The 12742-nt window shown below is 48.0% G+C and overlaps 1 protein-coding gene across 2 annotated transcripts in view; it reads left to right on the forward strand.

Annotated features, from left to right (window-relative positions):
* The window catches only part of LOC104329533 (gamma-aminobutyric acid type A receptor subunit theta), a 77453-nt gene that overhangs the window by 47257 nt on the left and 17454 nt on the right, over nucleotides 1–12742 (forward strand). For both annotated transcript variants that reach the window (XM_009934660.2, XM_009934659.2), the window contains exon 4: nucleotides 4575–4795. In XM_009934660.2, the coding sequence (XP_009932962.1) occupies nucleotides 4575–4795 (221 nt within the window). The remainder of the gene's footprint in view (nucleotides 1–4574; nucleotides 4796–12742) is intronic.

Consider the following 12742-nt stretch of genomic DNA (forward strand, 5'->3'; position numbering starts at 1 on the left):
GTCCCATGGGGACGGTCATGCTGAGCAGCTTTCCAGCAGGCTCAGGTGCTAGAGCGGGCCACGAGGTCTGCCTTGCAGGGCAGGGAGGGCAGCGCAGGAGTACTGCAGTAAATAAAAGCGCTGGAAACCACATTGGAGCTGTACAGCTTGTGAGATACTGGGTACTGGACTTGTGGGACAAACCAAGGGATCTGGCCACCGTGGGGTTAGCAGATATAGAGGAGAGGGGAGCAGCTTGTTTTGAAATACACACGGCCTTTTGGCATAAGGGGTATGTGATCTGTAGGTCAGTGAGGCTTGGCAGGGCTCATCTGGGTCTGAAGCAGGCTTTCCCCTTGCCAGAGCTGTTGACTGCAGCATTTCAGCTTCCACTAGTGGGATGCTGGTCAGGGCAGGCACAGGCTGACATGTCCAACTAAGTTACAGTAGCAAAGCCTAGCTAGAGATAGTTTGCAGGCATTCTTTGGTAAGCTTGCTTTTCCTGGGGTTGGAAAACAGAGGACCGGGTGGAAGCATGCAACTTCTGGTCATGTCCACTCTTCAGTAGCCCCCTTACCCTTGCCCCAGCCTTTGTTTTTTAAAAACTGAAATCTAAATTCACACTGAACAATTTCCAGCCTGCACAGAGCTTCTGATGAGGAGTGATATCTCCCTTCCTCCACGGTTACATCTCCTCCCCTCATCACCACCACAGACGAAGCAGGAGATTGCACAGGGTGGCCTGGCACATATGTGCTCCCTCCAGCATGGGTCCTGCCTTTTCTCCCCAGTGCAGAAGATACACCCGGCAAGGTGAGCTGGGCGCTCCCTGCAAAGCTCTCCCATCCTCGCTACAGCAGTGACTGGCCTTGGCCAGACTCTGGCCCTGCCTGAACATTTATGTTCCTCCAGAAAGACACAGTGAAATCCACAACAGGAAATTTGGAAGCATTTTGTTGCTGTTGAAGCTGCACTGGTGCAGTGTGAAGAGGGTCTAGGCTGCTAGTTTAGAGGCAAGTGGAAAGTCGTATTTGCCTGCGCTGCCCACTTGCTCCTCCAGCAGCAGCAGTGGAGAAAGCTGCTTACTGGTTATGCATGGACAGAGGAAGCCCCCTTGCTTATCGCTAGCACAGGCAGCAGTGAAGTTTAGCTGTGCTGTCCCACTATACTGCTTCAGTGGTGAGCTGGAAGCAAGAGATGGAAGGGTATGTGGGCTCCAGGTGTGTTTGGTTTTGAAGCTCTTCATTGAGTCTGTTAAATGGGCCAACTTTCTATCTGCTAGTGGTGCTGGGAAACTCAGCTTCTAGTGTGTCTGTGGCATCAGTAGGCTTGTGAATGTCACTGGTTACTGGGAGGCTTGGGAAAGCCTCGTAATAGCCCAGTGACAGATAAAACCCCACAACAAAGGGACTGTCATTCAAGAGTTGGAGGAAAATCAGTCTCATTACTTCTGATTCCTGAACTTATGAACCGTTGCATGCATTGACTTGATCTGGCCATTCTACTTCTGCAGAATGATGCCACACTTGGTCATTATTTTATATGCTTCTGAAAGGAAAGCTGTAATTAAGATCTCGTCTGCTCTGGAACCTGGCCTGTTGGTGATGCTAGGGTGTCATGTGGGTACTTCATAACTGCCTGACCAGGCTATGGGGTATAAAGAGGAAGGCAAGCTCGCTGCTTTCTCTCCTGAGTACTGGTCCCTCTAGCTTGCTGTAGTGGGTCATATCCGTACTTCCTCCAACCCCTTGGTCTATGCCCTGCCCTCTCCCGGGGGCCTGGAGACAGAGCATCCTTCTTCCCCATAGCTCGGTGCTGTGCCCATCAGTATGTCAGTGGTACCTGTCCTCCCAGGGAGGACCGAACTCTGTGGAGTGAACACTTGTCCTGCTCTTTTGCCTCTGCCCAAAAATCCTGCCCACTGTTCAACAATGTGATGGGGTAGGGAGAGCAGGAGAACAAGAAATGGAGCACAGGAATCAGCAGAGAGAGGGGCTGAGGGAAACATCAGGCACTAGAAGAACCATGATTTCAAGTGCTCCAGACTTTCATGAGGCTGCCCAAAGACATCTATTGTGCCAAGCAGCCCAGGAAGACTGGAGAACAGAGCTCAGCCCAGGGTTGGGCTGGCTGTTCTTCCCGAGAAAGGTCTCTGCACCTGAAGAACATCATCAGCCTGATGGTTAGGGTGTAGGCTTTCATTTCTATACCCTTCTGAGTTTGTTCCCGTCAATCCTGGAAATACAGAAGATGTGTTCAGAAGGTGTGTCTCTTAGGTGCTAACGACTGTTCACTTTGTAAGCAGCTTGCCCTTTTTGACTTCTGGAGATCAGTGCCACCTCGTGTCTGCTGCTGCTTGAAGGCTGGCAGGAGCCTGCAATGACAGCAGGGTGGCCTGGTTAGGGATGAGGTGTTGCAGGGCTCTGTCAAGGATTAGGAAAATGCAGGTCGGCGAAGCAGCTTGCGAAGATGTGCGGGTGGAGTGCTCAAAGGGGGAGAATGGAAATGATGCCTCTGTAGCTGAGTTTCTGGCAGGCAGGGGAAGAGTCTGTTACCAAGGAGGGTAAGAGTGCTCCAGAACTCAGGCACTCTGCTCTGCTGTGCTCTCACTGCAATGCAGGTCCAAACACCCTGGGCAGGGGTACCGAAAAGAATATTTTCCTCTGCAAGGTCTTGACCAAAATGAAAATGTTTGTGCCTCTGAGAGGTGGACTGTAAGGCTTCTGAGGCAGGAGTTTAGCAGTCCTTTAAAAGCAAAGCAAAACAGTTTCTTGGCCAGAAAGCTGTCACTGTGTTTTTGTTCTTTTCAATATAACATAGAAAGTGACAGATATAGCTTTTGTATCCAGTCTACATCACAGATTTACTTTGTGACCTTTCGGATATGCATGTGGGTCTAGGTTTCTGAATCATAGTTAGATACCCGAAAGCTAGCATACCCATAATGTGGGATTATTTGAGCTTGTTTTCAGAGGTGCTAATCAAACCTGGCTCCGAGTGAAGTCAGTGGGAGAAGACAGGCAGGCAGGATGCCTCTGTGCTCAGCCCAGATCTTCATGTATGAACAAGGCCCTCACCAGCCCCTTTGCACAGAGCTGGAATTTGCAGAGCAGAAATGCCTCTCATGCAAATCTGTGTGGTCAGGAGGATTCCTGTAGCACTGTAGGTATCTGCTTGGGAAGAGACAATGTATCTCTGGCCCCACCTGTTCTAGATAATTTGCATGCATTTGCAAAAATTCTTTGTATTTAAGACTTGTGAAAAATCACTGACTTCTGTAAGGCCACTTTCAGCAATACTTGGGCCTACTTCGTAACCAACATCCTGTTATTTTACTGCTAGCTGGTCTACCCTCAAAAATCATAGAATGGTTTGGATTGGAAGGGACCTTATAGATCATCTCGTTCCAAGCCCCTGCCATGGGTAGTGGCACCTTTCACTAGACCAGGTTGCTTAGAGCTCCATCCAACCTGGCCTTGAACACTTCCAGGGAAGGGGTATCCACAGCTTCTCTGGGCAACCTGTTCCAGTGCCTCACTACACTCATAGTAAAGAACATCTTTGTTTTACTTTTTGTTTAATCTTGGCTCTTAGCCTATTTAAGACCTGTTGTGAAAATGCTTTCTGTCATTGGTGTGTACAAGACCCCTTCTTGTACTACTCGTTTACCTGAGAAAAAATAATTGTTCTTTAGCATGGTACCACAATATTCTGTCTCTGAACAAGCTGATCTGGGGCCTCTGGATCTCCCCTGGATATGCTGTTACTGTCCAGCAACTAATATGGTTTCTGAAGAGCTAAGCCACCAAACAGCTCTCCCTGCCCTCTATAAGATTCCTATCTTAGCAACAGCTTCAAGTGACAAGTTTTTACTGTTGAACAGAAGAGGAGCAGAAGACACGTATGGAATTGTGCTAGGTGGGAATGCTTGGGAAACTGCTCCTTTACCATGCCCCTTTATCATGCTCTACTGGTAACAGATTTCCTCCACATATGTCCCTTCCTAGGAATTGCAATGAACTCCCAACTTAGCTCATATAACAAGACAAGTGCTAATAGCTTGTCATGGCTGGCCTGGGTTGACTTTGAGACCTTGGCCTCGAGGTGAGATTGTCTGTGTGCCCTTGGGAATCTCCTGAGTTTCTGCTCAAGATAAAATTGGCTTTTACCAACTGCGTGGCTGAGTGTGGCTGCATTATGTCCAGACACTTTTATGTGACTTAATTGGGAGATCAATCCTTGAAGTGTTTGGCATGTTGTAGCCCACTGTTGGTTCATATACTTTAATGCTATTGTAGTCCTAACTACTACTACTTTTACAGCCAAACTCTAAGTAGGCTGGGGCAACATGACTGGGAAGCAGTTTTGTTTGATTGGAGTCACGTAATGTTATTTTGTCCCCTAGAAAGCTCAGGCTTGTTTCCATTTTCCCAGAACAAAGCACAGTCCCCCCGGCTGGTGGAGGTATGGACACAAACATTTGGGTACCAAGGAGTTTGGAGACCTACCAAAGGTCTTTGCAGTGGCAGCAGTGAAGGGACTGAGTTACATCCCCACCCTGGAGCCAGGCTGACATTTGCATGTTTCTCTCCCAGGACTACACCATCACCATGTACTTCCAGCAGAGCTGGCGGGACAAACGCCTGGCATATAACGACCTTCCTCTCAACCTGACCCTGGACAACCGAGTAGCTGACCAGTTGTGGCTGCCTGACACCTATTTCCTGAATGACAAGAAGTCCTTTCTGCATGGGGTAACGGTGAAGAATCGCATGATTCGGCTCCATCCTGACGGAACTGTCCTGTATGGCCTGAGGTAAGTCTAAGGGGAATCTTTGTTGATTGCGGTCGAGAATGGCATCTCATCCAAGATTCCCCCATTTCCAAAGATACACTGGTAAGGCAAGGACCCAAAAGCCCAAAAGATGTTGCACAGTTTTAAGTATCTGTTCTTTCTCCAAACTGGGAACAGTTGTTTCAGTTTGGAAACTGAACCTCCAGTTCCAGGCCTCCAAAGTTTCATGTGCTGCTATACACAAAAGTTGGAAATGGGAATAGTCTGCTCTGAGAGTTTCAGGTCACTGTCATTCAAGTTGCATAATGCTTCCATTTGAAACACTCGTTTTCAGTTGCTTATAATTTTCTGCAAGTTTGGCCTATGGAGATGAGACTTTGTTACTCTGGTATCTAAGGCTGAATTTCTGTAACATTTGAGTCAAATGACCTCAGTCATTTCTGAATATGAGATAGGAGACATGTTTTTGTACAGTTAAATATTGTCTGTTTACCAAAGCAATTCTGGAGATTGAGGCTTGAAAGCTGATATCTACTAGGGAAATGGTCCTCAGTGAGGAGGCTTTTTTGTGATATCTGGAATAAATTAACACAGACAATTCCACAGCCTTTGAACGTGCTGTGCTTGTGTGCGGTGGAGGTGGCAAAGGTTGGCCTCACTGTATCATCCGGATATGTGGAGATGCCAGGGTAGGTAAGAAAGTTAAATGGAGGGAGCAGTGGGCTAAAAGAGGAGTTTGCAGCTATAGGTAAGAATGCAGGTTTTGGATGCCATAACTGAAATCTAGGCAAAGATTTTCCCAACTCTGTATTTGTCTGCTTTGAGCTTTTCTCCTAGGTTTTGGGGTTTTTTTCCTTTTCGACTCCCAAAATTCACAGCTGGCTTTTTAGACCTGCCTCCACACTCACAAATGATTGCGATAGCAACTCTGGGCTTACGTCCCAGTGCAGCAAAGGGGGAGGAAAGACCTTTCTCCTTCAAAGAGGGTACACCCACCCTTCCCATTTACAGTATCAGCTCCTGTGCTGCTTCGTGTTTTGTGGCAAAGCCTGACTTGTTATGATTTTTTTCCTCCTTTTTAAGTACCAGGGCTGTTTGGAGGAGGGGCGGGCTAGGTGTAGGCAGAGCAAAGTAGGAGGCTGCCCAGGGCATCATCCTGCCAGAGCAGCAACGTGCCTCTGCCCTCTGGTTTCCCTATGGCAGAGCCCTGGGAAGCCAAAAGAGCAGCAGTTGCTGCTGATGCTGAGGGACAGGTTGTGATATGTGGAGCAATATAGATACTATTTTTTCCTTACAGTTTGTGGATGCCTCTTCGTCCAGGCCCAGAGACATAAAAACGTGCAACAAGCCCAACTTTGTGACTCTGTCCCAGTTCTGCCTCTCCTTTTCCGGGATGGGTACATCCATCTCTACCTTGGGCCAGTGATGTTGTTTGGCTGATACTGTCAGGGAGCCCTGAGCCAGATTTACCCACCTAGCAGTAAGACTGCAGCCTTCCCACAGCTGACTACTCCAAATTTCCTAATTGTGTTAAAACAAGAGGGAAGGTTAGGCAAGGAGATGCTTTGACTTGGGGTAGATGGAAGCATAAATTGAGCCTGTTGGGAAGGAGTGGGCAAAGAGTGATGCTGAGCTCAGGCTGCTTTTTGCTGCTGAGCCAGCCCACCTGAGCATAGATCTGCCTCCCCCAGGCAGGTGGGAAATATTTGCACACACCTGCATAGCAAAAGAAGCAGAAATGCTGGTCTATTTTTATCAGCTGCCATTTACTCAGCTCCTATAAGGAGCAGTGTGAACCCTGCAGCACAGGTGAAAGGCAGTGAAAGTCCTTGGAGGGTCTGCACTCGAGCTGGCTCAGGCTGGGACACAGTGTGTGCACCCCCTGCACTGTCCCTTCCCCTCCCCTCCTCTGGGGCCCAGTAGTTCAGGGAAGGAAGCTCAGATCCCTCGCATGACCTATGAAAATGAGCTAGCTGAATAAAATTGCATCCAGGCCAAAAATAAGAAAATGACAGCTGTTTGCCCCTGTTATTTCCAGGGCCATCATAAGAGCTGCCTGTGTTGTTTAAACTTTTGGCTGGTTTTCCTGGAAGCTGCGTTGTTGCCCCTGGATAAAATGGCGATTGCCAAAACAAAGCACTTCAGCAACTGTTCCTGAACTGTACCTCAGGTCAGGGTGGCTGGTTTTACTGTCCTGAAAGCACTTGGGTTTTGGGGGACAAGCCAGGTGCCTTGAATACTTGAAGTCCCTCTAGCTTTATTCATAGTGGTATGGACAATGATTTCTTTAGGATTGCTTTCTGTACTGACTCCTGCACCTGCAATTTTGCTGACAGCAGAAGTACTAGGTCCAGTTCTGCAAGTGCAGATAACTGTGATCATATTCAAAAATACATAGCCCAGTGCACAGCAGGTGTAAGCAAGTAAGGAAATAGTCATTGAATATTCACCTGTGTTCCCTTTACCTTTGTAAAAATGCACCCATGCTTGTCCTGCAAACAGGAAGTGCAGGTCCTCCATCTATTTTGAAGCCTGGTCTTGTCTATTCCTGCATTTTTCAGAAGGATTCAAGAAATGGAGTTGCCCTGATGGAAGAAGGCCAAAGGAGGCAATTTATGTTTCTTTTCCTCTGTTTAGCTGTTTGTTTTTCCCTGAGCCAGATACCACAGCTCTGCTCCTTCTCCTGCTACCCTCTTGCCAGTCACTTCACCCTCCTTTGAGCTGATCCTGTAGCAAAGTGACTCAATCATGCTATTTGTGGCACAATAGTCATTTTTCTTTCCAGCAGTCTCTGATGTCAGAGACTGGGGAGCGATGACACCTTGGCAGGCCTCTGCCTTCAGCGGGTGTTCAAGTGACCAGCAGGATCAGACTCAAGCTCTGGATCAGACCACAAGGTCCAAGTTAACTTGCATGGAATCATAGAATGATTTCGGTTGGAAGGGCCCTTAAAGATCATCTTGTTCCAACCCCCCTGCCATGGGCAGGGACACCTTCCACTACACCAGGTTGCTCAAAGCCCCGTCCAAGCTGGCCTTGAACACATCCAGAGAGTGGGCATGCACAGCTTCGCTGGCCAACCTCTCCCAGTGCCTCCCCACCCTCATACTGAAGAATTTTTCTTATGTCTAATCTGAATCGACCCTCTTTCAGTTTAAAGCCATTACCCCTTGTCCTGTCACTACATGCCTTGTAAAAACTCCCTCTCCAGCTTTCTTGTAGGCCCCTTCAGGTACTGGAAGGCTGCTATAAGGTCTCCCTAGAGCCTTCTCTTCTCCAGGCTGAGCAACCCCAACTCTCTCAGCATTTCCTCGTAGGAGAGTTGTTCCTATTTTTGCAGCCCTCCTCTGGACCCACTCCAACAGGTCCATGTCTTGCCTGTGCTGGGGGCTTCAGGGCTGGACACAGGACTCCAGGTCGGGTCTCACCAGAGCAGAGCAGAGCGGCAGAATGCCCTCCCTCGACCTGCTGGCCACACTGCTTTTGATGTGGCCCAGGATACAGCTGGCCTTCCAGGCTGTGAGCACCCGTTGCCGGGTCGTGTTGAGCTGCTCGTCAACCAGCACCTCCAAGTCCTTCTCCTCAGGGCTGCTCTCAATCCATTCTCCTCCAAGCCTGTATTTGTGCTTGGGATTGCCCCGACACATGTGCAGGACCTTGCACTTGTCGTTGTTGAACTTCATGAGGTTCACACAGGCCCACTTCTCAAGCCTGTCAAGGTTCCTCTGGCTGGCATCCCTTCCCTGCAGTGTGTCGACCGCACCACACAGCTTGGTGTCATCTGCAAACTCGCTGAGGGTGCACTCATTTCCACTGTCCATGTCGCTGACAAAGATGTTAAACAGCACCAGTCCCAGTACTGACCCCCGAGGAATGCCGCTCTTCACTGGTCTCCACTTGGACATCGAGCCATTGACCACAACTCTGAGTGTGACCATCCAGCCAATTCCTTATCCACTGAGTGGTCCATCCATCAAATCCATGTCTCTCCAATTTAGAGACAAGGATGTTGTGTGAGACAGTGTCAAATGCTTTGCTCAAGTCCAGGTAGGTGACATCAGTTGCTCTTCCCTATCCAGCAGTGCAGTTACCCTGTCGTAGAAGGCCACCAAATCTATCAGGCATGATTTGCCCTTAGTGAAGCCATGTTGGCTGTCACCAGTCACCTCCTTATGTTCCATGTACCTTAGCATAGTTTCCATGAGGATCTGCTCCATGATCTTGCTGGGCACAGAGGTGAGACTGTCTGGCCTGTAGTTCCCCAGGTCTTCCTTTTTACCCTTTTTAAAAATGGAGGTTATCAGTATTTTGTTTCTGACTTCACTGAGAATAAGATCAGGCTTCAGATAACTTGTTTGCATGAGTACCTGAAGCCCTTTATTCCTCTGCTCTCCGCCATTGTGACAGTTGTAGAAAAGCATATGCTTGTTTTTGGTAGAATTAGCAAATTAGTGGATGAAGGGAGTGCAACAGATGTAATATAGCTGCATCTTAGGAAAGTGTTCGATACAAAAGCTTACTCCAAAATTAATTCCCACTGGGCTCAGATGAAAAGCTGGTTGCCAGGTCTCCAATAAAAGGAATGCATAAACAGCAGCAGGCTGTGCTGAGGCAGCGACGCTGGGCTGCTGTGGGGCTGGAGTCAGGACTGGTGCTTCCCACCCCATGCCCCAGTGAGTAAGCAGATGGCATAAACCCCAGAAGGTCAAATAGGGGTTTGGAGCCCAGATACAGCCCAGAGGGCACTCTTCTCTCTGCAAGCATGAAGTGGGATGGGAGGCTGCAAACTGACAGAGCTGACAGGGTTTTCAGGAGGTGTAACCCCACATGATGGTGCCTGAACTCGCCTGGCCCCCAAATGCCTTGCAGGAATTAAAAATGCCTGTGCAGCAGAAGCACAGGGGAGCTGGTCACCTGTGGCATGCAGCAGGAAAGTGCTAAAATGATGTGGAAAGTCTGCAATGTGAGGGGAGGCTTAAAGGATCTACCCACAACGACAGAGCAACCAGCTATTGGGTGGTGGAGGGAGGCGGATAAAATAGTGAGGAAAAGCGGGGTAGCACTGGCTGAATTCAATATATTTTTCCTCCTAATGGCTTTTTGTCAGAAATGGCATTGGTTTCATCAAATTTTAAACAAAAAATTTGGGAGAAATTTTTCATTGAAGAAATAGCATTTCAGAGAATGTTGGTGTTTCACTCTTAATTTTATGTAGAGAATTTTTCACTTATGTCAATATTTCACTCACTATTTCAAGCTGCTTTGCTACCACTACTGATGTCTGAGTAACACAGGGAATCATCAAAGGCTTTTTCTGGACCTCCAGAGACTGTCTAGTCCACCTCTCCCACAATATTCAATATGCTTTACATTATCACACATGCAATCTACACATTATGATCTAAGGTTTTTATTTCCTTTTGTAGACCATGTAGCATCCCTTTGGTGGCGAAACAAGTTGACACTTGTTAAATGCTGATGTCTTCAGTATTTTGCTATCTGTTTTCAGAGACCTAAAAATAGAAACAACAGTAACAATGCTGAAATTCTCACATGGTAATTTGAAAGCGTATTTGAAACCAGCTTTAAAACACCCTTCAGGGAAATCTTGAAGCTATTTGATTTCATTCTAATTAGGGACAAAACCAGGTGCTTTGAGGAGCCCAGGCTGCAACCCTGAGCTTGGAGGGGGAGCGAGTGGACTGGGACGCTGGGAAGCAGGCGCGAACCTGGGTGGACAGCAAGTGAGATACAATGCCTGGCTGGCGAGGAGCCCAGGCAATGTAAATTGAGCAACTGAAAAACTGCAGAGGAATTTGATGACGGAGACTAAATCCTGTGCAGAGAGAATGAGGGATCTCCTCCTGCGAAGGTGGTAGTGGTGGTGGGGAGTGTGTGCATGTGTGTTGTGGTTTTTTGATTCCTGCCCATGATAGTCACTGCAATGAGGTGTGTTTTAGAGATGAGGCAGTTTGGATGCTGCGAAGGTGCCAAGGCATAGTGGGGCTCTGAGCCCAGTGAGTGCTCTCCTGGGGAAGCAGACCCCTGCTGTCCTCATCAGTGTAAATACCTGTCCAGTGCTTTAAGTAAAGAGGAGAGAATTGTCATACTTCAAACAACTCAAAATTTTCAGTTTTAAACAGAGAGAAGCTGGGTGTATCTGCTTGGCAGCACTTCATTTCTGCTTTTCATGGGGTAAGTTCCCATCAGTCAGCTGCTCCCTTCACGGTAGTGGCTCCTGGGGGAAGTCAGCCCTCGCATTGCAGCAAGCTACTGCTGACCTGCTTGTGGAACAGACCTTGTTCCTGAGCAAGACATCAGCTAGAGCACCACTTCTAGTACACCTTACACAGAGAAGCAACACAGGGTAACAGGCACGTCAGACATCTCACCCACTCGCTCATCCAACACTAGGTATGCTGTCAGGACCCCCCATGGCACCCTGGTGCGTAGTGCCTCCAGGGCTGTCATGCCCGCTCCCTGTAGCTGGGGCTCTGCTGGAGCTCATCTTGGGGACTTCTTCATAGCTCCCATCTCCAACCTGCCTCTTGATCAGAACCCAGCCCTGTCTGTATTACGTTTCCCAGGTCCCAGCCTGTGGTTATTGGGTTCTCCAGCTGGTAGAAAGGTTTCTCCTGCTCCTGTCTCACTTGAAACCTGCTGTTCGCAGCCATGTCCTTGTTTTCTCCATGGGTATTGTTTGATTTTCTGCAGAGAAGATGGCCTGATGGTTTAATACTGAGGAATTTTTTCTGAACCAAGATCAGAAGGGAAAAAAACCACAATTTTTGCTTCACCTTACCTCCTTGAGAGAGGTATCTCTGGAAATGTGAGAGATGATTCAGGCTCTACCCTGTCTGTAGTAGCTCTGCCTGCTCCCTCTTCAGGTTAGGCAAAGGCAGCTGAAATCTCTCCTTTGGCAGCTTGGGTGCAAAGAGTTGGGCTTATGTCCATTCAGCTGGAGCTATATCCCTTGGAGCTAGTCCTGCAGCCTTGTACTGTTCCCACCATGGAGCTCTGCTTTGGGCCAGCTCCTTAGCACAAAGACGTGGGAGTGGGCGGAGGAGTTTGTTAGGTGAGTGAGTGGAAATGAGAATTTGATTAGGAGTTCAGCTCCCCAGTGGACGCTAAGGACAGATACCCTTCTGCATTTTTGCCTCCTAGGGTCAGGATGGAAAAAATTGATTTAGCTAAGGTTTAGCTGGAAAAAAATGGAAGGAAGTTTAATAATATGGAATTTCAGAATAATCTTCGAAGCTGTGGAAGAAATTGGAGCTCACTAAAACAGGATAAAGCAGCAAGCCATAGCTGCTTCTCCATCCTCAGTGTTGCAAGAACAGAGACAAACTTCATCAGGGCCTGGCTGGAATTGCTGCCTGTGCTACAACTCCTAGAAGTCCGACATGTTTATTAGCAAAAATAGAGGTCAAGGAATATCCACAAACAGCTGATTCCCACTGTCACCTCACAGGATCACTGAAACAGCTTGCGTGGCCTGAACCTTGGCTCACCCTGGCTGCACCTCTTGGTCTTCCTGCTTATCCTATCCCAGCCACCAGTCTGAGTCCATCCCTGGGCCCTGCCTATTCTTTGCCAATCCCCACAGGTTTCAGTAATGGGTTACCATTTTATGAATTCAACTTCATCCCAGTCTGATGCTGTTGAAGGAAGAGACCTCCTGCTCCATTAAGTGCAGGTCATTGTTGTCTAAAAAGCAACTGTTACAAATTAATCTCTTTCTAAACGTGTTCAACTCGCGTCTCTCTTGTCCCCCAGTCTAGCTGACAACTTGCCAGATGCACAGCACATTTGGAATAAAGAGGCAGAAAAGAAAAACTCTGCTTTGCACTCTCCCAGGGTAGAAAAGGGGTTGATTTAGATGACTGGTAGCCTGAGTACTAGCTTAGAATAGCTTTTTTTTTTCTCCCTCATCTGAGTGCAGTGCACACTGTTATTTATCAAAGGATG

The sequence above is a fragment of the Opisthocomus hoazin genome, chromosome 14 (assembly GCF_030867145.1).
Source record: "Opisthocomus hoazin isolate bOpiHoa1 chromosome 14, bOpiHoa1.hap1, whole genome shotgun sequence".
Classification (NCBI taxonomy): Eukaryota; Metazoa; Chordata; class Aves; order Opisthocomiformes; family Opisthocomidae; genus Opisthocomus; species Opisthocomus hoazin.